The sequence below is a fragment of the Engraulis encrasicolus genome, chromosome 8 (assembly GCF_034702125.1).
Source record: "Engraulis encrasicolus isolate BLACKSEA-1 chromosome 8, IST_EnEncr_1.0, whole genome shotgun sequence".
NCBI lineage: Eukaryota > Metazoa > Chordata > Actinopteri > Clupeiformes > Engraulidae > Engraulis > Engraulis encrasicolus.
This window is the reverse complement of record NC_085864.1, coordinates 1,939,614-1,966,684: the sequence shown is the minus strand read 5'-3', so window position 1 is coordinate 1,966,684 and position 27,071 is coordinate 1,939,614. Positions and strand designations below refer to the sequence as shown.

Genomic DNA, 27,071 nt, shown 5'->3' with positions numbered 1-27,071 from the left:
GTTTAATAGGCTTCATGCACATATGCAGGAGTTCCAATAAATCGTAAAAGTTGAGGAGTTGCAATAAAAACCCTTTACTTAACGTGGCTAAAACATAATAAAAAATGGTGAAGGTTCTTTTTGAATAGGCATACTTTGGGTGGCTGTTTGGACGACTGGAACATCAGTCTTTAGTCTGACGTGCCTTGCCAATTTGCGCATGGTGCGACGAGGTGTTTTTGGTCTAATTTTTGGTTTAATCACTAACTTGAGTCAGTGCGGAGGCGCTGTTGCGCGCTTATTTTCACTTACGCGGGTGGTAGAATACAGCCCTTAGAGACTGGGGTCTGAAAATGTGTTGTTGACTATAAACAATGTTGAGTACTAATTATAAGCACTTACTTGACACTTAAGTTGTATTGACTAAACACATACAGTAGAGTAAGGCTGTCATCAATACTGTGAAAATATATTGCTAAATACTGACACCTCTGAAACTGTAATAATTCTTAACCCATTTCAGTCTGAGCCCTTTTTGGGAAGAGGTGCCCTCTCCCTATTAAAACATAAATATCTCAGCCTCTGAAGCAGATAAAAGGATGAAATAAGTTACATTTATAAGCTAGAACCTTCATTTTGCACAAGAATGTGTTCATTCGGCTCTAACATACCCATATTTGTAATAAAACAGCTCAAATATCAAAAACCTGAATGCAGCATATATGTCGCTCCAGGACACAATGGGTTAACAGACACTGGCAGGGGAAACCGAAAGACCGGAAACAAGAAACAATTCACAAATCAAAATTCACTTAAAGTGAAAAGAGTTGAGCTGAGATCTGAGAGCAACTGAACAGAGGTAACGTGGTTACTAGTGACATCAAGAGAGTTGCATGCATTTGCCACATTCCACAACATGCTACTAGATGTCCTGGAGTCTGAAGTGTTTAAATTTCAATCTGATAACATTAATCTCTTCCTGGCAAGGTATGACTTCTCCTATGACTACTCCTCGCTCAGACAGGATAAAACAGGAAACCCCCTTCCATACAACAACTTAAGGGATACCAGGGAAATTGATGAAATTTATGCAAGTATATGCAGCCACCCATGAATGAAACATGGTAATATAAGTTATTGGCTGCCTGCTAATTTCAAAACAAAGGCACCCATACTGACATTATTTTTTTCCCGTTATTTTCAATGTTTTTTCAAGACGCACAAAAATCAAGTCCTGCCACCTTCAGGATGAGTTTCTGTTCCAAAACACATAATTGACGTTTATATGCATCAATGGCAGTGAGTGAAGTAAAAACTGTGTGCGTACACCTACCCACGGTGAGGAGACGCCACGAGACGGCGGGTGTGGCGAAGCAGGCGAACACGTCGTCGGTGGCGGCGAAATGGGTGAGGTGCGGACACGCCACGGCCTGAACGCGGCACTGACCCCACATATACACCTGGCCGCTCTGTGTCTTGGCGGCCGACGTATGGCTCGTGTGGCAGGCTGCCACCTCCACCATCCTGGAGGAGAGGAGGAGAGGGGAGGAGGCAGGTGGGAAAGCAGGTGAGGAGGAGGAGGTGTAGACTCTGACATTGATTGATGGCTTAATGAGAGTGAATACACGATTTTCATATTGTGTCGCCAAAGTCTAATGTTCCTGCAATAAACCTCTTCAGGCAATAATAACGAATTTGTGCAACTTGTTAAACTTGTCCCCAAGGCTGCTGACAGCCTTGGCCAGGCCCGAAACAAAGTAATCTGAAGCCACCCCCCCCTATACATACCATGTAATGAGGGCCAAATTTTGGGCCTCTCCTCTACCTGGGCCCGGGACAACGAACGGAACGGTGTGTCCCACTCCCTGACCTGTCTGCCTCCCTGCTCATCCTGATCTGAATGACAAAGGCTTTCCATGGTCCATGTTCACCTTAATTAAGTTACTACCGCAGAGAAAGCTCTTTCAGACATGTTAATGCTTCACTTTGTTTGGTGAGAGCGTGCATACATACAATATTTCTTTTGATACCAAGCAGGAATGCACTTTCCAAAACCACAGTTTGAAACAAACAAAATAATTATTGTGCGAGCACTCAGTTGTTGCCTCGGGAGAGAGGTCATTATTATGAAATGGAATATGAACAACGCAACCAACTTCCTGTATGGCTATATTTAAAAAAATAAAGCAGTCTTGAGGGGAACGTGAGGGAATTTACATTCTTTTATTACAGTGCCGATCATGAGCCATCTCCAATGAGCCCATTTTATAGATGTGTACAACACACACTTTATGTAGTTTATCTCAAAATGAATGAGGCAAGGGCACAAACAATTGATGGTAGGTTGCAGGGCAAATATTGGCAAAATATGGGGTTAGATCTACAAAGACTGGATCTCTTCTTTCAGAGAACTCTGTATGAAATTATATTATATCCTGCTTGTTTTGTATAAGCACAAGACAATTTAAAGACACATGCCCACCCGCATCATCCAGAGCTTGTCAACACTGAGGTGCAAGTAACAACATTGGTGTAAGTTACACTATTGCAAATACTGTGCACAGACACAGCCAAGTGTGTGATCGACAAAGTGACATTAAGTGGCAGCCCAAGTTGCGAGAGTTGTAGCCATTTTTCAGAGGTGCCAAAAATAGAAGTAAAACTGAAAGTAAAAAAAAGAAACAGTTTCCTTCCAACACAGGTAACCAGAGGATCTGTGTACTTGTCTTACAGAGGTCCTGTGTACTTGTCACACTCTCTAGCTCTTTACTACAAAGATCACACAATGTCCCTGAAGACAACTTGACACAAAGACGCAACCTCTTTTTTCCCTGTTTAGCACCCTGTCTGACCGTGTTTTAATAGTTGTTCTGTCATATGATGTACCATATGAGCATTGTATCGTAGTTATTTAAATGAAGCTTTGTATAAACTTAAAATACAATTTTAAATAAACTTTAAATACAAAACCCCCACTTGAACTTGATTTTTGATTGACAAAGTGGCACTAACTGACAGTCAGCATAGCTACCCACCTCTCCTTATCCATGTTGATGAGTGTGGGAACAGCCTGGTTACTTTTGTTCCCCGTGCCGAGCTGCCCGTAGGAGTTTGCCCCCCAGGCATAGATGAATCCTTCATCAGTGAGTGCCAAGGTGTGGGCATAGCCACAGGCTACCTGAGAGGGAAGGAGGTTTCAAATTAAAGTATTTGAAATGTTAGGAAATTCTTGTTTTTAGTTCACTTAGTATCCACCAATATTGTACGTACCTGCCTACCTAACGTTCTGTATAAGTGACTCAAGATGGATAAAAAATATCAATCATTTGTTAGGTGTGTATTTAAAGATTTCTTGCTCACTGCCAATAAAACCTGTATTATTGATATAGTTGCAATAAAGGCCCAAGTTAGCATTGCACTACATGGCACTTAGCTGATGCTTTTATCCAAAGCAACTTGCAATTATTTCAAGTACAGGGTATTGGTTATAGTCCCTGGAGCAGTGTGGGGTTAGGTGCCTTGCTCAAGGACACCTCAGCCATGGAGTGAGACAGTGAAGGGTGGGATTCGAACTGGCAATCCTCTGATCTAAAGCCCATCTCCTTAATCACTACACCACCGCTGCCCTAGTAGGCCCTTTATTTTGCTTGGCACGTCTTCCAAGTCACTTATAACCTTCCACCACAAATACTGTGGGCATGCAGGAACAGAAACGACAATGGTAGGTATTTTACAAACGGCAGAACAGGTGTGCCAATACATTATTGCCAAACACCCAGTGGCTACAGTTACAACTGTAATTTATTACATTTGCTTCACTTTGCTTCTGGGAAAAATCTTGCGAAGCCATGATTTGTGTAGGCAGAAACCGCTGCCTTGTTTTAACTAAATGTATGTGATATAAATTGTTTAATTCCAATAACAATAAATAGCAGAGTGGGGCAACTTGAATAGTTAACCCTTTCCACTCTAAAGGCTCTCACCTGTACTATGCTGATGCCCTGGAGCGCTGCAATTCTGCAGGGCGTCTGCTGGTTGCCGTTGTTACCAAGACCTAGTTGCCCATTGCAGTTGTAGCCCCAACCATACACCTGAAGACAGACAGACAGACGGACGAAGAAATGCAAACAGACGGAGGATTGTTCTTGTTATTTTAGGTTATGCATGTTTATTCACACCAATCATGACTTCTCAGAGTGGCCAGTTTTACACATTGCATTACAAACCTTTACACCAGCTTAATTTGAAAAATAAATGTAGAAGACAATCATCACAGGAAAGACGAACAAAACTAGGGTTATCTTTAAGCAAAGACAAACCAAACACTGTGCAGTGGAAATCAACCGACAAGGACCTGAGAATCTGTTCTGGATAGCAGAGTTGTCAAAGTAAACGTAGAAGCAAATTAATGATGCAACTAAGTACAGCACTAGCACATGATAGCTGTTCCACCAGTAATTACACTGTACCTAATGTGGTAAGCAGACTGTGTTGTTACTGAAAACACCACAAGTTTGATCCACCAGACCGGTACAATGGTCTACTGGTTACTTGGTGAAGTTACTTGAGTTGGAGGTAAACTGTTGCATGTTTTTTTTTTACTTCTACTTTTACTTTTGACATGTCTGCTGGCTAGGTTGCAAACACTCTTTGTTTTCATCCCTCCATCTGTTTGCAGATTGTTGCATGTTGCATGTTGTCATGCTCTCTGTCTGAGTTGCTGGAGGTAAATTAAGTAAAATTCATCAGGAGCACCAAACAGCACTATCTTAGCCTGGCCTGTCCACAAACTGTGGAAACAAATAAAAAAGCAAAGGAGAAAAAAAAGCAAAGGAGAAGAAGCATGGGGAAGTTGTTCATGAGAGAGTGAGTTTGCATTCCTCAACCAAAACATCTTCTGAGGCGAGAATCGCACACAGACTCCCTTCAGCCCACACACCTGGTGGTTGCAAACTCCTTTCGAACACAGGCGACAAGTATGCACAAAGAAAGCAAAATCTCCGTCCACTTTCTAAAAAAGTAAACATCCTGTGTTTATAGCTGAAGTACTCAGTATACACGCGAGTTCAAGACATCTTCAACCACATTGCCATTATTGGAGAGTGTTGTATGTCTACGGAAAGCAGCCAGGTCTCACATCGCTTTGCGGTGCAAATATCCCCAACCCATCATGACATTGTTTTCAGGACAAAACTGCAAGAAGAGGAGCAAGGTCCACAGAACTACATTGTGTGCAAACCCTCCAAAAAGAGTAAACCAGTTTCTGAAGAACCAACGGATGAGCTGACATATGGATGGAGGGATAGACATGGTGTCGTGTAGAGTCGCAACATGGAACTTAAATGGGCAACTTGAAGAATTTGCATGTACCAACTGAATCAACACAGTTTCAGAATGAGACCAGACTACAGATGATTCTATGAACAACCAATATGTACAAACAAACCTTGTTGCATGAAAGCAATGCATGCATGATGTAACACAAATCTTGTGTCCATATATTGAGTGTTTTGATCTTAATCTTAAGAGTTGAACTGACTTCCTGGATCATGTATCAACATGTCTGTCCTTCTACACATGCTGGCTGGCTCTATTCCAGGGTGTGAAGCCCATGCCAAGAAAACCTACATTTTCCAAGACAACTTCCTTCCAGAGAGTCGCAGAGAGAAAGTAGCTGTCTATATCTCTTCTGCAAACACTCACAATCCTCAGCATTGTTGGCAGATACTGTGTTTAATCACCTGTGTGCATGAGTCGCTTATGGAGTCACCTACTGAGTCATATGCTTGCCTTCTCATGAAAAGCAAAGGACCATTGCATACACACATATTCTGTTTCTTTAAACACCCATGAATCATCTGTCTCTTTCCCTTTTTGAATTTTGATTCTGTTTCTACGAACACACCATCTGCGTTTTTGCCAGTCAGTAATCTTGGAAGGGCTTGTTGTTTGAAGTAAGTTCTAGTGAGAGGTAAAAAAATCCTGTGCATGTTGCAAATAGACATACCACTGACAACGGGATGAGCGTAGCTCATAGACTGTATACAATCTAAGTGTACAGTGCAGCATGCAACTGTGTGTAACTCGTCTACCTGTCTTGAGTGCTCGTTACGATCAGCTGATTCAGAGCTGGTTGTACCAAATTTCTGGAAGGGTTTTTGCTGTCTGAATCTGGTATTGACGCTTTTGCTGTACTGATCCATGGTGTGCAGCACAACCAGGGTGCAAACATTAGATTGCATTACATTACACTAAGCTGCTAGCCGAGTAAACTAGATGAACTTGCTAAATTCTCACATTAGTCCGGCTCGTCAGGCTACTAAGCTCCTGTTCTTTTAAAAGTCATTTACTCTGAAGCACTGTATATGTAATACTGTCTTGAGGTACTATACCAAAGATATTTAGCATTCTCTTCCTGTATTCTGTCTGACTAATAGGCCTAAGCTTACTTCCCTGTTGTCTAACACAGCCATGGAGCAGATATTACATTGTGCCAAGCTGAGCTGACACTTTTATTTAGAGGGTTTGTACACTTAAACACTGTACAGTACGTATAGTACTGTATTGCGGCACTGTACCTTCCCATAGTCCAACACGCCCATGGAGCAGACCAGCCTGGCTATCGCCAGACTCAAGTATATCTCAAGTGAGGTGTAGTCTGGGAACTGACTATTCATTTTCCTGTGGTCGATCTAAAGTTAACTATTTCAACAATTGAATAAAGCTTGATGGAAAACTGGTTTTGCATTCGGTGTTGACAAGGTAACAGTTTGTAAACAAACTGCATATCTTTCGTTTTTTTCTTACAGTGCGTCTTGTGCTTCAGCATGGGAATTCCCAGGCAAGGAGCAGACGTTTAAAATGCTCAGAGTGATGCTGCACTGAAGGCTATACTGTGAGTAGTACTATCAGAGACTTCGAAAGGGACCTAGAAAATCTTTGGCACTGTATTGTGGTACCATACCTCCCTGTTGCATAGACATGGAGCAAAATATTACATCACTCAGGGCTGTGCTGAGTATAGTATATGTCAATGGCGTATTTGCCATTGAGGAAAGGGAGGACGATCCTCCCTCAAAATAATAAAGCCAGCTTTTCCAGTATAAAGTAGGCTACTGAAAACAAAACATATTTATTATATCTTTGTTATATAATTGTTAGTATTTTATAGCTATTTAGCCATAAAAAACATATACTTTAGCGCTTCTAATTCACATAATAGACCGTGGAGGACCGTCCTCCCTTCCATCCTCATTGAAAATGGTGAAAACTCGGGCGTAGTGCGGGCTTTACTTTTTAACATTGAAGTGAATGGAGCATAGGGAGGACTTTCCTCCCTTTAGGCTGGTCTAGACCCATGGAAGTAATCTGCCCATCAGCGAAGATGAATTCATCAAAAGCCAATCAGAATATGACGAGTTGGGTTGACAGACGACAAGCATGGATTCGGTCGTCATGACAACAATATACAAATCTACCCTGTGAGAAGAATACGGCAGCAGACAGTGGAAAGTTTGGAGTAATTGGCGAATGTTTTATGAACCCTTAATAAATTAAATACAAATGAAAGATAAACTGTTTTCATGTTGTGAATCGCACAATATCACTCCCTGGATTTAGATTGAAAACCAAGTGGAAAGGTCAGTGTGTATTTATAGCAGTCACTCACGTCACTCGATCCAATGCAAGCGAAGCATTTCTCCCTCGTGCTTTTCTCCCAAAAGAGGGTTATTTACAAATGGGAATAAGAATGCTTTTGGCTGTGGATGAATGCACTGACCCTAGACTGGCGTTCTTTTCTCCCTCCTCAAGATGAGAAACATGACAGCATGAAGCTTTAAACTCTTCATAAAACGTCTCTGGCTAAACTTCCAACATGTAGCCTACATCATGTTATGTAGTTTCATTTGGGTGGAATTAGGAATACTAGGCACGGATTTACCAAGTAATATGTATGACATATTTTTTATTCAAAACCTAGGCCTGCTACTGTAGTGAAATAGCCAATAAATCAGACGCACGCCGTTCCATAGAAAAGGCTCGCCAGCACTCGCCAGTCCCTCCTTCCACAGCTGCGCTGCTGTCGCTCTCAACGTAGGGCGACTGCAACGTTGTAGGCCATGTACCATGTTATGGATCATAAGATTTTAAAAATAAGATAATGGAAGGGGTTTAAAATGTTTAAAAATCTGTAAGAATATGTTGGGAGGAGTTGAGTTTAAAACCCGTAGGATAGGCTATGTCACTCAACGTCCTAGGCATTCCTAGGGTCTTCAGAATTGTCCATTTATATGGTGAAAAAAAAAACACACACACACAACTGACTGGGTGAAATGCCATGCTGCCTTTGGTCAAAGTTAGACATATACTCCCTATGAAACTTTCTACTTTCTATAATATTTTTCCTCACTCTTCTCTTTCTTCCCCTCAAACATGTTGGGCAGGCATGATAATATATTATACAAAGTTTGTTGCAATTATTTTAGTCTATAGATGTCATAAGTCAGCTTTCCAGACAACACAATGCCATATCAGTTAAGTTACCTAGTAGGCCTACAACCTAATACTAAACATCGGCCATTACTAACCCCATTTACCCGCATCTATTCGACTGATCACCTCCTTGTCCTGCCCTGACTTTTATGACCAAAAGACAGCACTGGTATATGTAGCACTGCATTGTGGTAGCGTACCTCCCCGTTGTCCAGCACGGCCATGGAGCAGAGCTGTCCGCAGGCTATGTTGACCACCACCTTGTTCTGCAGGCAGCTGCTCACTCGTCTGGGCGTGGGCTGGTTGGCCGTGGAGCCCGATCCCACCTGGCCGGAGTTGTTGTAGCCCCAGGCGTACACCTGCGCACGGACAATTGGGTCGTAATGAGGGTGAGGCAAGCAGGTGAGTGACATGGAAAAGAAAAAGGCTGGCAATGTCACGGATGATGCGTCTATGAAAATGGACACGGTTGACTGTCTAAACAGACAAGGTGTGAACAGGTACACACAGAGGCTTTAATTGGGTTTCCAGTGTAACTGGGTTTTCAGTCGGCTTTGAGTTTCTTAATAATCTGGCAAACAACGTGCTTCCAAGACAGACGCATTTGTTTAGATTCATGCCAGTGATTTAAGGCTTACTCTGGATGTTTCCAATATTCCAATTAACAGTGCTTAAAGGGATACTGTACCATTTCTGGAAATAAGCTCATTTTACACCTCTTCTTCAGTTACATAATTTAGTTTTACCTTTCTTCTGTTCTTTTAACTATTGTCTTATTCTGGGGATGTTTCTTCTAGTTACAAGCTAGCACTTATCCTCAGAATTGGAATCTTGTGGGTCCTGCTTCCAGCAATCTTGGAAGGGCTTGTTTAAATTTTTTTTTAAAAAAAAACCTGTGCATGTTGCAAATAGGCAAAGCACTGCTGATGGGATGAGTGTAGCTGGAAGTACAGGAGAATGGTCAAACTCAATCACTTAACTCAAGGGGAAGTGTAAAATGAGCTGACTTCCAGAAATAGTACAGTATCTTGAAGTGTTGTAAGGAATCCTGCAAGGTTGACTGCTGGGAAATTTTCGTGTTCTCCATGGAAGCGGGACAATGCTGAGGCAAGAGGACGCACAAGCAACAGTTGAGGACGGGAGGATGTGCATAATGTAGTTTGATTGCAGCAGTTCTTACCTCTCCATCTGTAGTGAGTGCGATGGTGTGGTGGGAGCCACAGGCGACCTCTGTTATCCTCTTGCCAATCAGGTTGGTGGAGACCAGGGCAGGCGTCATGCCGTGATTGGTAGTGCCGTTACCCAGCTGACTGTAGCCATTGTGGCCCCACGCATACACCTCCCCATCTGATAGAGAGAAAAGCAGAATATGTTTTATTTTCACACCTAAAAATAAAGATCCTCCAACACTAGCCACGTATGAAATTCACACATGAAATCCAAATCATTTATCTTCATATAGTATATAGATAGAGTAAACAGCGACACAGAATACAATAACATTATCTGGTTTACTAGTTATACTGATGTGAATCAACAGTATACTTAACAGTACCACTAATCTTAAGCATGTGAAGGCACCATTTATTCAACTCACAAGTCATATTAAATACATATATTGTTTGGCTGTAGCCATTGTTGTGGCATGCATACGCCTCTCTGTCTGAAGGAGAGAATAAGACTGTTACGGAGAGACTGCACTGGATCATACCTGTCAACCATCCCTAATTTCCCGGGAAACTCCCATTTTTTGACTCATTTCTCATTTTCATTGTTTTGTTTTCATTGCATTGTTTCTCCACGCTGCAAAACGTGTGCTGAGGGATTTGCCTCTGTCATCCTGTTGACTGTCAAAATTTGGCCTTTAGAAAATTTCCCGGATTTTGGCTTAAAATATGGGGATTTTCCCAGATTTTGGGACCTTAAAGTTCACAGGTATGCAAGGAACACTACACCTTATTTCAGGACACTGCTTATCTGTACTTCAGCCCCGTCAACAAAAAAATCTGTGTGTTTGCAATGCCTAGTTTGACAGTATAGCCTTATTTAAAGTAGCAATGGAAGTCTATGGTACCAAATACTACATCAGTCAGTAGCCACATTAAATAGCAGTCACAGAATTTCACAAATAAGTCTCTAAACACAAAGAGTTGTTTGTGGACTTCACAAACATGTAGAGAAAGGGGGAAAATTATAATGCAAAGGGCTTAAATATGAACCAAAGAGTTTAGCTACGGTATATAAGCAATTGGACTTCGTCTTTGAGCGTCAAGCTAAAAGAAGTCCATTTGCTTAGCTATAAGCATGCTTGAGGAAGTCCAGCAGCTTACAGTCAAACAACCTGAATGAATGAGAATCTTCACAGACTTGGGCAGTTTGTACAGGACCACCACGCAGGCTCTGATGATTATAAGTATGGACGGTAACACTTTATTTTAGGGATACATATATTAGCACTAATACATACAATATACCTGTATAAGTAACTTGTAAGTCATGTACAAAGCAAAATCAAACATTTGTTAAGCATGTATTCGCAAATGTCTTGTTCATGCACAATAAGGGATTTATTACCAATTTAACCTTAGTAAGGACCTAGTAGGCCTTAGCGTTTGTTTAGTACATGCCTTAAAAGCTACTTATGCAGGCATTAACATTGTATGTATTAGTGCTTGTAGATGTATCCCGTATGGAACAATCCCACACAGAGGCAAATGCATTGTCCAGATGTTAGTATTCTAAATATCGGGTCAAACTCTGTCGGAGCATGTCAGCACCGCTCCTGATTCCCACAACCCTGGAACCTCTGGGCTATCTAGTCTTATCGCAAAGAGAGAGGGTTTTGAGGAGTAATGACACCCCATCCCCCAGTCCTTCCAGACTTTAGCTCCCAACAATCTACAGCTCCCACTGCACTTTGTTCCCCCTGAAGTTTGTCGAAAATATTGCAGAGTATTTGCAACATCATAGTAGAAATTCAACATTTTGATCCACATACTGTATGTCACATATTTAAGTCCACATGTATGCCTGCAGTCTTCAAAGGGAAAAAAGTAATTCTGTCTCATCTGGGGTAGCCTAGACCTCAGAGGCTCATAAAATCGCCAGAGACAGACTTCTGTTTTTCCCACTGCTCTTCATCAAAAGTTGTTATTCTTGTCTTTCATGTCCATCTCTCTGTGTGTGTGTGTGTGTGTGTGTGTGTGTGTGTGTGTGTGTGTGTGTGTGTGTGTGTGTGTGTGTGTGTGTGTGTGTGTGTGTGTGTGTGTGCTATATATACACTCGCCTCCAAAAGAGTTGTCGCCTACCCATCTGTTTGGAATAACAGCTAATAACCTGACTTTCAATTAATCACTTGGCTTCAGAAGTCACTCATATGAAAGCTACAACCCTCTCGAATGAAAATGTATGTACAAAAATAAATGTCATGCACCAAAGAAAGATTGACTCTTTAATGAACACAGACAGGGCAGATTTTCACAAGACAAAAGTTTTGTCGCCTATCGAACATAATGTGAAAATGAGCAGATAAGTCACTTCAAAACACTTAAAATACGCAGATCGGGTGTCATACTTAATCACTGATTCACTCACACCTCTCCAGAAAATCAACTTTGGCCTTAGGTGTATGTTTAGGGTCATTGTAATCATGGAAAGCAACACAATGAAAATCAATGGAGTTCAATGAGAGATGGTGACATATTTGCTATTCGTAGAGCAATACATTTTTAACTTCATGATGTAATCAATGATAAAAGCCCTCACACACCAGCAGCATGCATGCAGCTGTATCCCTCCCATGTTTGACTTTAGGCACCATGTATTTTTTCCAAATCGACAAGTACCTTTTACAAGTTTTTTTTATAGATGAAAACACATATTAAGATTAAACACAATATCATTATCAAGTTAGCACGAGCTCAGATGTCAGTCATGTATACAAAAGGATTAAAATGGCCATAATGCAGTGAATTTCCTGTGGTGTGACTTAATTTTCCTGCGGTGTGACATGCCTATGCAATGTGTTGATGCAGGACACATTTTCCCAAAAATGGCAAAAATTAGGCGAAATTCCACGGACCACTAAGTGCTTTATTTTTTTCTTTTTTCCCCCCATTTTTTTCCATCAATTTTATCAGCAATTGGAATAACTTTTTTTTTTAAATGTGTTACGCCCTTAAACGTCAACCACCCATATACAGTATATACAGTATATATATAGCCAGCAAAAATAATAATAATGTAATCCGTACAATGGCATTAGCTGTGGTTGCATCAGCTGACGTCTCCCAAAAACATCAGTGACCCAGGTATAGTATGTAATAATGATAAACCACCACAGTGTTTCCCATACATTGAGAAAACTATGGCACACCGCCATAGTTTAAAGTTGGCCGCCATAGTTTCCGAAAAAGTAAACAAAAAATATATTTTAAAAAAAATGCGATTTCCTTTTTTTTTTAAAATACGATTTGAAAAACGATTTCCTTCGCATTTTCCTCCTGGAGTAAAACATCCTATAGAGAAAACCATGAGTGCTTGAAAGACAGAGGGATCACAAGCCTAGTCAAGTTGTTGTAGTTAATTTGGTTTGGGAGCAATAAAAAAACCTTCAGAGAAGGAACAGTTGGGATGAGTTTACTGACACTCCCCAGGCTTTGTTTTACAGTTATATGATAATGAGTTAGGCGACAGGCCTTCATTGACACAGCAGAGCAGACATTGGCTGCATATAGAAATGAATGCGAATATAATGTGTAATATATTGTTCAGCCCTTTTACTGGGAGGAATTTTGAAAACCTTGTGACCAGCACCCCTCATGTAGAATGTGTATGTCTATGTGTGTGGGGAAAAAGGCAAAGACTACTCTGTTAGACCCTTTTTGTCTGTGCGTTAACAATTTCACAGTGCTTCTAAATTCTTATCTGTGCTCCTATTTTGTTTTTTGTTTTTTTTCATTGTATAGACCCCTGCATGAGGGATAATTTCTAATAACATAAATGGCTGAAATGTAGGCCTATAGTTTCTCCATGCGCCAATGTCATACTTTACTCATTGTTTTGCCGTTTTGCATTTACGCAGCGTGAATTTGTGTTACTTATGTACTATATATTGTGTCTGTGTATCTCTACGTATGTACAACTTGCATATGTATTTATTTATTTGAGGCAGCAGTCATGCTTCACCCAGCTGCTGTAGCGTTCACCACGTGTGGTCCAGTGCCGTAGCTGAGCGACACCATATTCTTACTGCAGAGAATGTCTATGGTATGTGACTTGTTTGCGCAGTGCGGGTGTGTGTAATGTGTGTATCTACATTTACATTACATTACATTACATTTCACTTAGCTGACGCTTTCATTTGTTCAAAGCGACTTACAACTATTATTTTTCAGGGTATTGGTTACAGTCCCTGGAGCAATGTGGGGTTAGGTGCCTTGCTCAAGGGCACTTCAGCCATGGATGGAGGTGTAGGGAGAGGTCGTGGGGGATTCGAACCGGCAACCCCTAGATTGAAAGACCAACTCTCTAACCACTAGGCCATGGCTGCCCATTTCTAATGTGTATAATGTGTAAGCGTATATCTATGTGTATATCTATGTAGTATCTATACTTGTGAATGACTAACCTGCAGTAGCGATCACCACGTGAGGCCCGGTGCCATAGCTGAGCGAGACAATCTTCTTCCCGCTGAGGATGTCTATCCTGCGGGCCTCGATGGTGCTCTGGACGTCCCCCAGACCTAGGCAGCCACTGCAGTTGGTGCCCAGCGCAAACACCTGTGGGGTGGGCACAGTCACAAAAAAAATCTTGTATGGAGCTACTGGATGAAGATTAATTATTCGTCAAAATAATTAAATAATTCGTCAAAATCGAACCTCTCTCTCTCTACTCTCTCTGGTATAGTGTTAGAAGATGCATTGGCCATATTTGTGAAATAAAAAAAAAAACCCTCATCAACGGATCTAAACCAATGGGTTGGCATTTCACCTCTGAACAAGGTCATTGCCATGTTCGTGATGGACCAAAAACTATAAAATCCAATCAAATTGGTGCAGCGCAAGTTTTCAACCAATGTTGCATTCTTTTTTTTGGTGCACCACGCTTTCATGACTTTTTGCTCCATCATGAACGCGGCTAATAACCTCATTGTCATTCAGTGGAGAAACGGCAACAACCATTGTTTTAAGTCTATGACTTATAAATGTTTTGTATCATCAACAGCTATCAAGTGGTGGCATTTTCACAACGCCTAAAGTCAGTTAACAGCTGTTAAATCAATTCAAATTCAGCTGGATCATCAAGCCTAAGGCAGCAGCCAAACTGCTATTGGTGCCTAGAGAAAACACCTGTGTGTGTGGGCAGTAAAGAAATATACACGGGGCATCCCATTTCAACAGCGGAGGTGGAGGAGAGAGTAGTACAGAGCAGAATAACAGAAATAAATGCTTAGATTGTGTGTGTGTGTGTATGACGCGTGTGTAGTTGGTGGCACTGGGTCGCGAATGAAACTGCTGATGAAAAGGGGGATTTGAGCACACATCAGATTGCATCTGATGAGTGTGCTGTACTGGAAATGCTGTGCTTGTTGTTTGAGCAGACAGAGGAGGGAGGAGGCGGAGGGTGTGGAGGGTGTACCTCCATACAGTACACTGCATTGAATGTGGTGCTTATATGTATTCGGACGTCCAGACCAGAGGCCTCTCACACCAGTAGTCATTATCAAGAGATACGAGGACGCTGTCAGTATCCAGCACAAACAACAGGGCTTACAGGGTTAAGAGCTATGGACAGGGGGAACAAAGTGGTCAGTTGAACCGGAAGCAGGAAGAGAGAGAGAGAGGGGGGGGGGGGGGGCAGAAATGGGTCCCATTACCGAAAAAATTGTCCCGGGCACAGTCAAAGCTGTCAGCAGCCCTGGGCAGACAGGCACTAAAGCTCTCCATCCACTGAATGACAACAAGGCTTGCTCTGGCATTACACACCTAAATATAGCACCACTCTATCTGCTTAGCGTATATCTGTCACTGGGGTGTACACTGAGGGCCTCTAAAGGCTGTAAACTTAACACTGACCGGAAGTGTCCTTAGTCTTCTTCTTGTAAACATGTTTAGGCCACTAGCTGTCTGTCGCTCGTTGCCCACCCCAACTTACCTCATCGTTGACGGTGACGTAAATGGCCTCATTGGCGGCACTGCCGAAGACACACGCCTGGCGAATGAGGCGCAGTTCCTCGGGGGGCAAGAGGGCAAACACTGGCCACTTGCCAACGTCCAACATAATAACCAGCTGTAAATAGGGGGAGAATCATATTTTAGGTAGTTGACTGACTAACCACAGTAGGCCTGACATTTTGGATACAGAAAGATTACTTTTTGACAATGAAGGCATTCCCTCCTGGGCATGCGTTATGAAGCCATTCGCTCAATCCAACTATCTTGGCATAGAGTTCTACACGTAGGCCACAAGCAAAGAACGACTGTCACGTCTTCTTGTCAACACCATGGGGCTACTTTGCTGCTGTCACCCTTCGCAAGTGACATTAAACATGCTTCATGTCGCCGGGGAATACAGCAAAACGGCCCAAGTGCTCACACTTACAGTAAGATACTAACACAGATACATTTTCCCGGATAAGCAGTACAACTGATATCAAATATTGCAACCTGGTCCAGATTCAAAACAAACTGATTAGCCAAGGCAAGCTGCACTACTTTCAACGACGACCAGTTGTGTCAGCTCTACCGATGACATGCCCAACATGCAGAACTAGTGTCTTGATGACAACCTGTCATTCTACTCATTTGCATCTCGTATAGTGCTAAAACTGCAAAGTTTATCTAAGTTCACCTCATTTGGCTAAGCTAGCAAGGCAGCTGAACTAGCGCTAGTCATTACATCGGCAGCTAACATTGACGTTGATTCCCAGAACAGGGAGTGAAGAGCAATTTAACGGTTATGATGCCTCTCTTGCAGACAGAACAGGGAACCATCAACTTAAACCTTAACTCACCAGTATTAGATGTTAGTGGCGTGATATGTCATCGTCCAGTCCTTCCGCGGACGTTTCCTTTTGCATTGCAACGGTGTGTTTTCCAGAGCTAATGTTACCCTGACATGATTCAGTAGCTGCACAGCCAGAGAAAATGTTGGTTGTAACTTTCAGTCGCTGAACACAGACGTGTATTCCCCCCGAACTACTGCTGTTATATCACATCAGTTACTTACTGCACAATGACAGTTTTCAGGGTGAACTTCACAGCACAACAACAACAACACTGCTCACCAACATTGCCCCCCCTGCCAACTAACTTCCTGTCGGCTGCAAAGCAAAAGCTGCTCTGCTGACGCAGCTAGGGGCGCAAAATCACGGGCATGTTGATTCCATTCAGTAGGTGACCCCAAGTCATTCAGGTTTTACACTGGCTTCTGTCTGTGTCTGGAAGACAGAACAAGTTGAGTAGGCTATAATGTAGGCTATTATAACACAAGTTGTTTGGTAGTCTGTCATTTGAGGGCATTTTCCCTTAGGAAATCAGGCAATAAAATTAGTCCAATGATCATGTGTTTAACAACCAAATGAATGAATGAATGAATGAATGAATGAATGCATGCATGCATGAAAGAAAGAAAGAAAGAAAGAAAGAAAGAAAGAAAGAAACGTGACCAGAGCCCAGAGAGTGACCAGAGAGTTTCCTGAGAACTTCCTACCTTGTCCTCTCAGTGGCATGCAAGTGGCTTCAGAGCATATAGGCTACTGTAAGCTATATTCCAGCCCAGACTGTTGATGCTGCACATAGCCTGGACTTCCTTATATGGAAACGTAAGCCTTACATTTCAGACTTCGGTGCTAACCCTGTTACATAGATTTTTTGACAATAAAACACACTTGACTTGATGGTTCTTAACATTTATGTCAGATCACAATTAGGCTTAGGTCTACACAAACACATGTGAAGGCATTAGGCCTAATTTTTTCGAACAAGCTGCATCCATTCATTTTTGAGGTATACAAACGCAATACAGCAGAATTAACAGCTGGATTCTGCACTGGATCATGCCAGACAAAACTGGTTTTAGTCATTTGGAATGAGGGTGTCTGACTGTCTGTCTAACACTATAAACCAACCAAGTTTCTCTGGGCGGACACTTACAGCTAAAGCACCTCCCTCCCCTGCACATAGTGCAGATGCAATCTTTGAGGTCTTCATGCACTCACTAGCTGCTTTGCACTCCTACCGTTTCTCCCAGACTCTCTAGCTTGCTTCTGATATGTCACCGTAAGAAGACATTTACATTGTGAACACCTGGAGAGACTGTATGCATCTTTTTCTTCTATAAAGGTAGGTCATTTTTACTTTTATTAAGGCACTCCAGACAGTATATGAACGGTGTTTCAAATGGGATGTTATGGGTTTCTCAGAGGAGATCTTGAAAGACAACATATAAAGACTAGGACTACGAAGCAAACACTTTTGTTTCACTTGTGGAATACAGTAACATACACCATTCACCATTATTGTTGTTGTTGTTATTATTATTATTATCAAACAAATAGTTATATCAAGGTGTAGGGAAAGGACTTCGTCCTTTTTCAGCAGTTATCATTTCATCTCTAAAATAGTTTCCCTTTCACCAGTGCACAAATAACAAAGTGAATACTCTTAAAGCTGAGACTCAAAAGTTCTGCAGCAAACTTCTGAATGAGTGAATAGTTTTTATATTCTAAAAAAAGTTATTTGTATAGAACACAGAGTTAATTGTGTAGTATGAAGACTACGTAAACTGAAGGGTTGTGTTCTGGTTGGCTTGTTATTACTCATGTGGCCTAGATTTTTCAGTTCATCTATTGTCAATTTCCTGTTTTGTGAGGGGAATCCGCGCTTAAAAAAGGCCTCAAAGACAAATGTGATGTGTGCATTTTCCACAGAACAGTTGTCAGATTACTCAACATTTTGCTCTACAATATACGTATTTCCACCACACATGACACAGCTGTAGCCTACTGTGTTTTTTTTCTTTCCACTCTGCTGGCCATGTTTCCATCATGCATTTTCTTCTCTTGAAACAGGGTCAAACCAACCATGAGCAACAACTCCTGTGTTGGCCTTGGGGCCCATAACTGCTCCATCAATGAATTCAAGCGCAACGTCTACCCAGTGGCCTACCTCCTCATGTTCATCATTGGCCTGGTGGCCAACCTGATCTCCCTCTGGTTCTTCCTGAAGTCCTGGAGGTTGCAGAGGAGCCTCTCCTCAGTCAACCTCTTCATGCTGAACCTCAACGTGTCCGACCTCATGCTGGTCTGCTCGCTGCCATTCAGGGCCTCCTATTACATCAACGACTCGCACTGGGTGTTTGGGGACGTGGTGTGTCGCATCATGTCCTACGTCTTCTACGTCAACATGTACGGTAGCGTCTACTTCCTCATGGCCCTCAGTGTGATCCGCTACGTGGCCATCACCAAGCCCTACACCTACATGCGGCAGCAGAACTACCGCTACAGCTGGCTGGTGTGCCTCTCCATCTGGCTGCTGGTGGGCCTAGCCTCCATGCCGCAGCTCTTCAGCCGCACACAGCCGGCCAACAGTGACAAGATGCGGTGCCTGGAGCTGCTGGACGCCAAGCCTGACCTGCTGAACACGTTCATCATCATGAACTACGGGGCTCTGCTGCTTGGGTTCCTCATGCCGTTGCTGGTGATCCTGGTGTGCTACATGTTTGTGGTGCATCGTCTTCTGATGCAGAATAAGGCGCGTGCCAACAGGCAGCACTACAAGAGGTCCTGTTCGCTCATCATCATCGTGCTCACCATCTTCATGGCCTGTTTCCTTCCCTACCATGTGGCCCGGTCGATCTTCTTGCAGGCAGAGTGGAGAGCCTGCGTGCACGGCGTCACCTCTTGCGGATACATCCAGAGCGCGCGTAAAGCTGCCGTGGTGACACACTGTCTGGCTTCGGCAAACAGCTGTCTGGATCCACTGCTGTACTTCTTCGTAGGAGAGAATTTCAGGACCTTTTTCAGGAGACAAAGCAAAAGGAAACCAAAACTTCATAATAACAATCGACAGCAAAGACCGAGATCGGATGTTGCAAACACAGAGATGCAGCAAATTAATAGATAAGGGTGGGTTTTTAATAACAAGTTTGAATTAACAAGTTTGCCAATTAATCAAACTCCCAATCTAATGGTGTCCAACTATCTTGGTTTAAAAGTCACATACGGGTAAATTCACATCCTAAGAATGTTTGACGCCCAGGAATGTTTCTGCAAATATTTTTTCTCCCAGGAGATTATATCCCATGTGGACTTTTAAGGCGCATCTGTTTATGTTTGGGAAGTTGTTTACCCCAAATGTTTAAGAGCTATTGCCATGACACTGTTATTGAAAGCATGATTTACGTAGGCCTATGTGCATTTTTTACCTGGGAAATATCTTTACAAGGGATTCCTGACACCAGATACTGCATCAGAGCACCTCGGAAGAAACATGTTGAAGCCCCAGCAAGTCTTGACAACTCACATACCTAAAAACCGACAGAGGCATAACGGACATGATTTTACAGGAAAACAAGGAACAACAATCACACTGTAACTCCATATAATAATTAGCATCATTGAAAAGAGGTGAGGAATGGTTTTCATGCAACTTGGTCTTATTTGAGTATTGATGTATTGATTCACACTTTTCAAGGAAAAAAAGTTTTCCAGTGATGGTCTGTGTGTGTGTGTGTGTGTGTGTGTGTGTGTGTGTGTGTGTGTGTGTGTGTGTGTGTGTGTGTGTGTGTGTGTGTGTGTGTGTGTGTGTGTGTGTGACCTTGATGAAACATACAAGTCAACACTGAATGACTGAATGATGGCCAAAAAGGCCACTAACTTGATGTCTGAGAAAATAGAAGTTTCAAGTTAACAGCTGTTGTATATGTCTGACATAGCTTTGTCACGGAGGAAGGAGGTCTTGTTTTCAGTATTTGTGCACCTTTGGGTCCTGGATCATGGTCCTGGACCATGGATCTGAAGTCATTTATTTCAGACATGTTCAGAAAGTTATGAGCATTGAGCAAAGCTTTGTGTATCATATATTTATATAGACTTGATTTACATCGTTATATTTTTATATCTATACATACTGAATAATGTTGGATATATGTTTTACTGTATGCCATGAATAAACTGCATTTCTTTTAAAATGTGAACATATTTGCAATATTCATTGCATAATGTTGACACATTATTCTTCACTCACATTTAGACCCTGTTTACACGTACACTATAGACATTTTTTGGTTTAGGCCTCCTGTTAACACGTAAAGTTTTAAAAAGCTCCTCAGTAGGATTAATATTTACAAATTAAGAAACTAATATTTACTTGTTTTACCTAAGTCCAGCCAAAGGTGTCAATTACTGGTAGTCCTAATTAAAAATGGCAGACACAGAGAAGAGCCACCTTTTAATGTATGAAAAATGTCAATAACCTGACACCATAACCTTATAACATTACTGCAATGCCCTCCTCACTGGTCTCTCAGCTAAATCAATAAACAGATTACAACATATCCTAAAACGTACTGTACTTTGATAACACCATGATAAAAATATTCATTACTTGGTCAATATTAATTAAAAGATCAAATTTGGGAATGGGCAGCAGGTGCAATGGGCAGCAGGTGCAATGGGCAGCATAGTGCAGTGCCCTCTGGCCACCATCCTACCATACTCTACCTTTAATTTGAAACTTATTTGGAATACATTGATATTACATATAATATGGATGGTACTATATTCTTTGGGACATTTGTACACTATTTCTGCTAGGAGCAGTCGTGGCTTAGCTGTGGTTTAGGGAGGTGTCTAGGGGTATGATCACATAGCCTGATTATCATCGACTTTCAAATCTCTTCGAGACTTGGTCTGACCAAGAGTATCAAGAGAACAATTAACATTTCCCAAACAGCATGGTTGACCCTTGGTTTGGTACTGGTTGACTGGTTTCCGACAAAGTGGGTGGAGTTCCCGATTTTTCTGGAGATCAGAAACAATATTTACATTTCTCTTGGCCTGACTAGAATCAACGCCGAAGGTGCTGTGTCACTAGGAGAGCGTGGCCTGGCTAATGACCGCACAATACAACTCCCGCATCAGTATGAAGATTGTGGGAGGTCCTATACTCCCACTCATACATGGTTGGGATGCCCTGAAGCAAGGCATCAAAGCCCACAAGGCATCTAAGGCCCTATACCAATGCTCTGAACATGTTGTTGAAAAAGTCGCTTTGGAAGGAATACCCGTATATAGTAGTTGTTTTAAATGGGAAGTCATAAGCGGTCAGGGCATCAGACTTGCCAAAGGTTTCCGACCCGCCAGGTTGGTGGGGGGATTAACCAGTGTCCTGCAAAATGCCCTGCCTATACCCAGCAGGATCAGCTGTTTGAGATAGAGAGTTAAAATATAATGCAATTTTCAAGTATTTGGGAATAATTTTGAGATTATTTTAGTTTTGGGGTGCATTAATTATTCAATTATTTATTTCATTTGGCTATACTTTTTCTTGCAACTTGCCACAGCCCCCCTCACATCCCCACAGGGTTCCCCGGCCCCCACTTTCCTTTGAAAGCCACTGTCCTAGAGGACACACACAAAATTTCCAAATTTGATACAAATTGGTCACTAGGGGGCGTTGCAACAGGCAAACATGCTTTTAGCCCATTTTGAAGGTGCCAAACAGGAAATTAGCTCATACCTTGAGAGCCCTTTGATGCAGGCCCCCAAATAGAACACAACAATTTGTTATTACCTCGCCAAGGAGGTTATGTTTGTTGGTTTGTCTGTTTGTTTGTTTATTTGTCTGCAGGACAACTCAAAAGCTAATCAAGGGAGTTGGACGAAACGTTGTGTAGTTGTTGGTAATGACCAAAGGAACAAGTGATTAAATTGTGGTGGTGATCCGGATCACGAACTGGAACCAGGACCTTTTTAAAGATTCTGTCAGCAGGATGACTCAAAAACTAATCAACGGATTTGGGCAAAACTTTGTGGAGTTGTTGGCAATGACTAAAGGAACAAGTGATTAAATTCTGGTGGTGATCCGGATCACGAACTGGAACCAGGACCTTTTTAAAGATTCTTCACCATTGCTGACCTATAAATCTAGACGCCCCTATGACCGCAAATTGAATTGCGAGCTAGGGCAAAACATTCCAGTTTCTAACTCCACAAAAGAAGGCAGAAGGAGAGGGTGTAACATAGTCAAATGTTCTATCAAGCAGTTTCCTTGGCGGAGGTCTGCACTCTGAGTGCTTCTAGTTATTATTATTATTATTATTATTATTATTATTATTATTATTATTATTATTATTATCATCATTATCTAGGCCTAATTATTTTCGGAAAAATCTTTGTACTTTGTAAGGATGGTTATAGGAAGCCTGAACTGAACCACCGCCCTCTCAGCCAGAGAGCATCCTCACCACAGGCATCACTGTCTGTATGGCAACACCATACAGGCTGAAAGGAAAGCTGTGCAAAGAATAACGAGACGGCAGATAGGGTTATAGACACAACACCTCCCTGGACTCCATGTATGTGCAGCACAGCCAGAAGAGAGCAGAGAGAATAATTAAATAAATACCCACTCCAAACAACGACCACTTTACTCAGACATAAGCACTGCACATCCAACCTGAGACACAGTAGAGCAGACAGTAAGCCTATTTCAACTAAAAAAGCAAGATTTTTAATAGCTTCTCCCTGCTACAGCCAGACTGATGGCAAAACAGAGGATTTGACTAACTTAAAAATGTTCAATAACTTGTTTTAATGTCTTTGTCTTTTTATTGACTCAAGGGCCTCAGCTACTTTTATAGGCCTACACAAATGGCAATATAAAGAGCTTTGACTTTTGACTTACCATTAGCCTATAGAGCAGGGGTCAGGAACCTTTTTGGTGGAGAGAGCCATAAGATTCAAGATTCAAGATTCAAGATTAGTTTATTACGTCTTATTATAGGTTTGAAGCCTATAAAGAGTAAAAATGGTTGTGTTTTTGTCTCCTCAAAAAGATTAAAAAATAAAAATAAAAAAAGGGGGGGGGGGTGGTGGAAAAAAGTGCAAAGAAAGTGCCTTGTTGTCTTCAGCATGAATTCAGTAATCTAACTGCTTGGTGGAAGAAACTACTTTGGAGTCTGGTAGTATGAGGTTTCAGGCTTCTGTACCGTTTCCCAGATGGTAACATAGTAAACAGTTCATGGTTGGGGTGACTAGGATCAGCCAAGATTTTTTTAGCCTTCCTGATGCTTCTTCCCTCAAATAGCTCCAGTTAAAATAAGCGCTAATTAAAAAAAAAAAATAATAATAATGAGAGCCACACCATTTTAAAAACACTGAATACAATGAAAAGCATGTATTTCAATTAAGCCCAACAATTTTAGAGTGTACAGTCAAGTTATTACTTTTATTGATAACAGGGTTGTCAACTGTCAACTTCATCATGTCGAGGGTCTGGAAGTCCTCTCCCCGAAAATTTCGTATTTCTTAGATGTAATTTCCTGCATGTTAATACATTGGTTTCGTACTTTTATTTATAAATAAAGGACTATTCCGTATTTCAAGGGACGGTTGGAAACCCAAAGTGAGTAAGAGCCATATACTGTTCCCAAAAGAGCCATATAGGGTGGTTCCTGACCCCTGCTATAGAGCCTTCTAATGTGTTTTTGTCTCTGCAGTTCATTGTGCATTTTGCATTTTGAGGAGTAGGTTCTACACATCTCCGCTGATCTCTCCTGGTCGATTAACACCTCGGCTCTGGTAAAAAGGCCCAGCAGCGATTGCACTTCCTAGTTCTTAAGAAAGAACAGTTAGACTCAAGCTTGCTGGTGACCTTTTACCGTTCCACCATAGAGAGCCTGCTGACCTACGCAGTGTCAGTGTGGCACTCAAGCTGCACTAAGGCTGACAGGAAGAGACTGCAGAGAGTGACTAAAACGGCGCAAAAAATCATAGGCTGCTCCCTGCCTCCCATACCCACCATCTACAACTCCCGCTGCGTAAGCAGAGCCAGGAGTATCATTAAAGATCCCACACATCCTGGCTTCCATCTCTTCACACTGTTGCCCTCTGGCAGGCGCTGCAAGGCATTACCAGCCAGAACCAATAGGATGAAGAACAGCTTCTTCCCCAAAGCTGTTACAACAATGAACTCACACTTACTGGACAATGTTCATCTATAAAGGACTGTGCACCTTGTAGGGAAGCTCAAATCTCAGTAGCCTATACTTTGTATAATGACAAAGGCTTTCTATTCTATTCTATTCTATTCTATTCTACCATAAGTGATTAGAATTTTGGTAAAAATGTGATTTCTCATTATGTCATGAGGACTTCAAGTCGAATTCTAGAAGAATGTGGTGAAATCCTTAGCCTAGCTCTCCTGCTATGTCACTTCAACTTGTTCAACTTGTCAACAATTTTACTAGAGTTTAGGGACTTTGAGAAGTAGACCTATAGGCCTAGTCATGGAACCTGACAGAGTCTATTCAACTTACTAAATAATAACAAACTGGTGCGCACATGTTGTGTAGGTCTATTATATGAAGAGTTCAGATGCAAAACCCCCTAAGTGCCTTTTCAGAAAACAATCTTAATTCATTTTTATTTAATACAAAGCTATCACAATTGCATATTTTAAAATTTGTTTATGTAATATAACTATTTATATGTATTATCAAGTACATGCATGTAAACCAAACCAACAATGGGGTTCTCTAAAAATATAGAAGTGCAGGTCTTCAGAAATGGAGTTAGGGGGTTTTGCATCTGCACTCTTCATATATTCTGTTCATGCTCTGTTGCTTTTGCCAGAGCCGTATATAGATCTACTGTATATACGGCTCTGGCTTTTGCGAGTAAATGGCGCCATCTGTAGGAATTTGAGAGGTATGAGGAGAAAAAGAAAATCATTCATCCAGTAGGCTACTACTAAATTTGTGGAACGCGTGAAGTCGCTTACATTTTCACGCATAGTGGCATACTTATCTGATCCCCCCCCCCCCCCCCCAAAAAAAAAAAAAACGTGCTTAGAAGTTGTCGTTTCTGCCTCTCCTGCGTCCAGTCAGAAAAGTCTCTGTCAGAGATGGTTTGGGAGGATGACGTTGCACTCTGATAGCAGAGTGGACTTTCCCAGGCCTTTCGGTTCGCCTACGTGTCATTTTTCTTTGCGTTGCATAATGTGCCACTATATTCCATCAAATGAAACTGTTAATAAACGTTTGTTTCCAGAATCACAGGAGCACGACTAATATTTGACTTTGTACAACGTGATGACTTTCGTACTTTATCTGAGAAAAGTCTCTTGCAATAAGAACAGAAGGCCACATACAACCGAATTCCACGATACGCATGCGCCCTTAGCTTTGTGTACATTCTTGTAGGGAAACGATGGCGCTTCTACAGATGGTTAAAGGACCCTGTTCACAAACGTGTTACACGCTTTACAGTTGCAGCTAGAATTGAGCAACACTTAATATCACTGCTGATTGCAGGATTTAAAGAACTTCTACGTCATCATTACCAAATTTCACATGATCATCTCTCTCATGTCACATCAGAAACTCTAGGATCGGGAAGGAGGTCGAGAAATTGCAAAGAGTGCTTAAGAAGCTACGTAGCTCAATAGCTAGTAAGGACGCTAGTTTTCGAAATCCTTGCAGATTAAATCCAACCATACGGCAGCCAGAGATTGCATTGCCAATATTTGTGTGCCTACAAGACAAGGGTCGACAGAGGAACAGCTACGGTGAGTAGCAACGACTGTTTCCCTTTACCAAGTCAGCAACCCTTGATATCAAATTGCCCCAAGCTTCGTTTGCTAAGTCGAAGCTGGACGCATGACTTATGGAAGCCCGTGTAGTGGTTTTATCCGGCTAGTGTGCTACACCGCTGTGTTGGAGTGTTAACTCCCCATCCATCGATGTGATCAAACTGTACAATTTAGCTACATGTGAAAGACGACACACTGCACAGCCTAAGCAATCGCCTTGATTGTGCGCTCTGGTTTTACACCCCATCCGTCGTTTGCTTTGCAGAGTAAAGTTGCAGGATATCTCTCACCTACTATTGACTTTACTAACAGCTAGGTAGGCTATCCGACCAAGGTAGAAAGATGACAAGTTACCAACGTTGACGCTGTCAAGATGAGCTGTACAAATAGCCTAGCCAGGGGCATTCCCTAGTTCTACAATACAAGAGGCAGAGTGGTTTCAGTACCACATTAGCAGAGTCTGTGTTGTGCTATGATGAGTTCAACCAGCACTGTTGCCTTTATAACCTAGTTGTTGGTCCCTTATATAGTGCTAGGCTTTTACATTGTAGGCTTGGTGTGTAGCTAACTAAGTTCTATAGCTGAGCTTGCTAATTTACTTGGTGTTATGTGTCGTGCAACGACGCTGAATGTTGGAACTAACAAAATGAAGTTCTCGCTTCTACTAAGTCTGGTAACCAAAGGTGCATGGTCAGGTAGCCAAATTAGGCTTCTGTATTGCACAACATTGGCTTTCCAGCATGGTTGCATGGCACACTTAAGTTTCTTTCAGCGTGGTAGCTA

The 27,071-nt window shown here is 41.9% G+C and overlaps 3 protein-coding genes across 4 annotated transcripts in view; 2 read left to right on the top strand and 1 right to left on the bottom strand.

Annotated features, from left to right (window-relative positions):
- The window catches only part of rcbtb2 (regulator of chromosome condensation (RCC1) and BTB (POZ) domain containing protein 2), a 29,034-nt gene extending 12,250 nt beyond the window's left edge, over nt 1–16,784 (bottom strand). For both annotated transcript variants that reach the window (XM_063204793.1, XM_063204794.1), the window contains exons 1-8: nt 16,487–16,784; nt 15,628–15,762; nt 14,102–14,252; nt 9,653–9,819; nt 8,673–8,831; nt 3,963–4,070; nt 3,015–3,157; nt 1,313–1,503 (exon numbers count right to left, since the gene is read on the bottom strand). In XM_063204793.1, coding sequence (XP_063060863.1) covers nt 1,313–1,503; nt 3,015–3,157; nt 3,963–4,070; nt 8,673–8,831; nt 9,653–9,819; nt 14,102–14,252; nt 15,628–15,753 — 1,045 coding nt within the window. In that variant the 5' untranslated portion in view covers nt 15,754–15,762; nt 16,487–16,784. The remainder of the gene's footprint in view (nt 1–1,312; nt 1,504–3,014; nt 3,158–3,962; nt 4,071–8,672; nt 8,832–9,652; nt 9,820–14,101; nt 14,253–15,627; nt 15,763–16,486) is intronic.
- A 929-nt stretch (nt 16,785–17,713) lies between these two features.
- cysltr2b (cysteinyl leukotriene receptor 2b) lies at nt 17,714–19,903 on the top strand. Its single transcript, XM_063204262.1, has 2 exons — nt 17,714–17,816; nt 18,545–19,903. The coding sequence occupies exon 2, from the start codon at nt 18,558–18,560 to the stop codon at nt 19,596–19,598; it is 1,041 nt and encodes a 346-aa protein (XP_063060332.1). The 5' UTR covers nt 17,714–17,816; nt 18,545–18,557; the 3' UTR covers nt 19,599–19,903.
- Nucleotides 19,904–25,884: 5,981 nt separating this feature from the next.
- Nucleotides 25,885–27,071, top strand: part of fndc3a (fibronectin type III domain containing 3A) — a 165,375-nt gene continuing 164,188 nt past the window's right edge. Inside the window, exon 1 of the mRNA XM_063204797.1 lies at nt 25,885–26,264. The gene's annotated coding sequence lies outside the window, so the exon portion shown is untranslated. The remainder of the gene's footprint in view (nt 26,265–27,071) is intronic.

Coding starts and splice junctions, on each gene's coding strand:
- cysltr2b (XM_063204262.1), top strand. CDS start 18,558: ATGAGCAACAACTCCTGTGTTGGCCTTGGGGCCCATAACTGCTCCATC.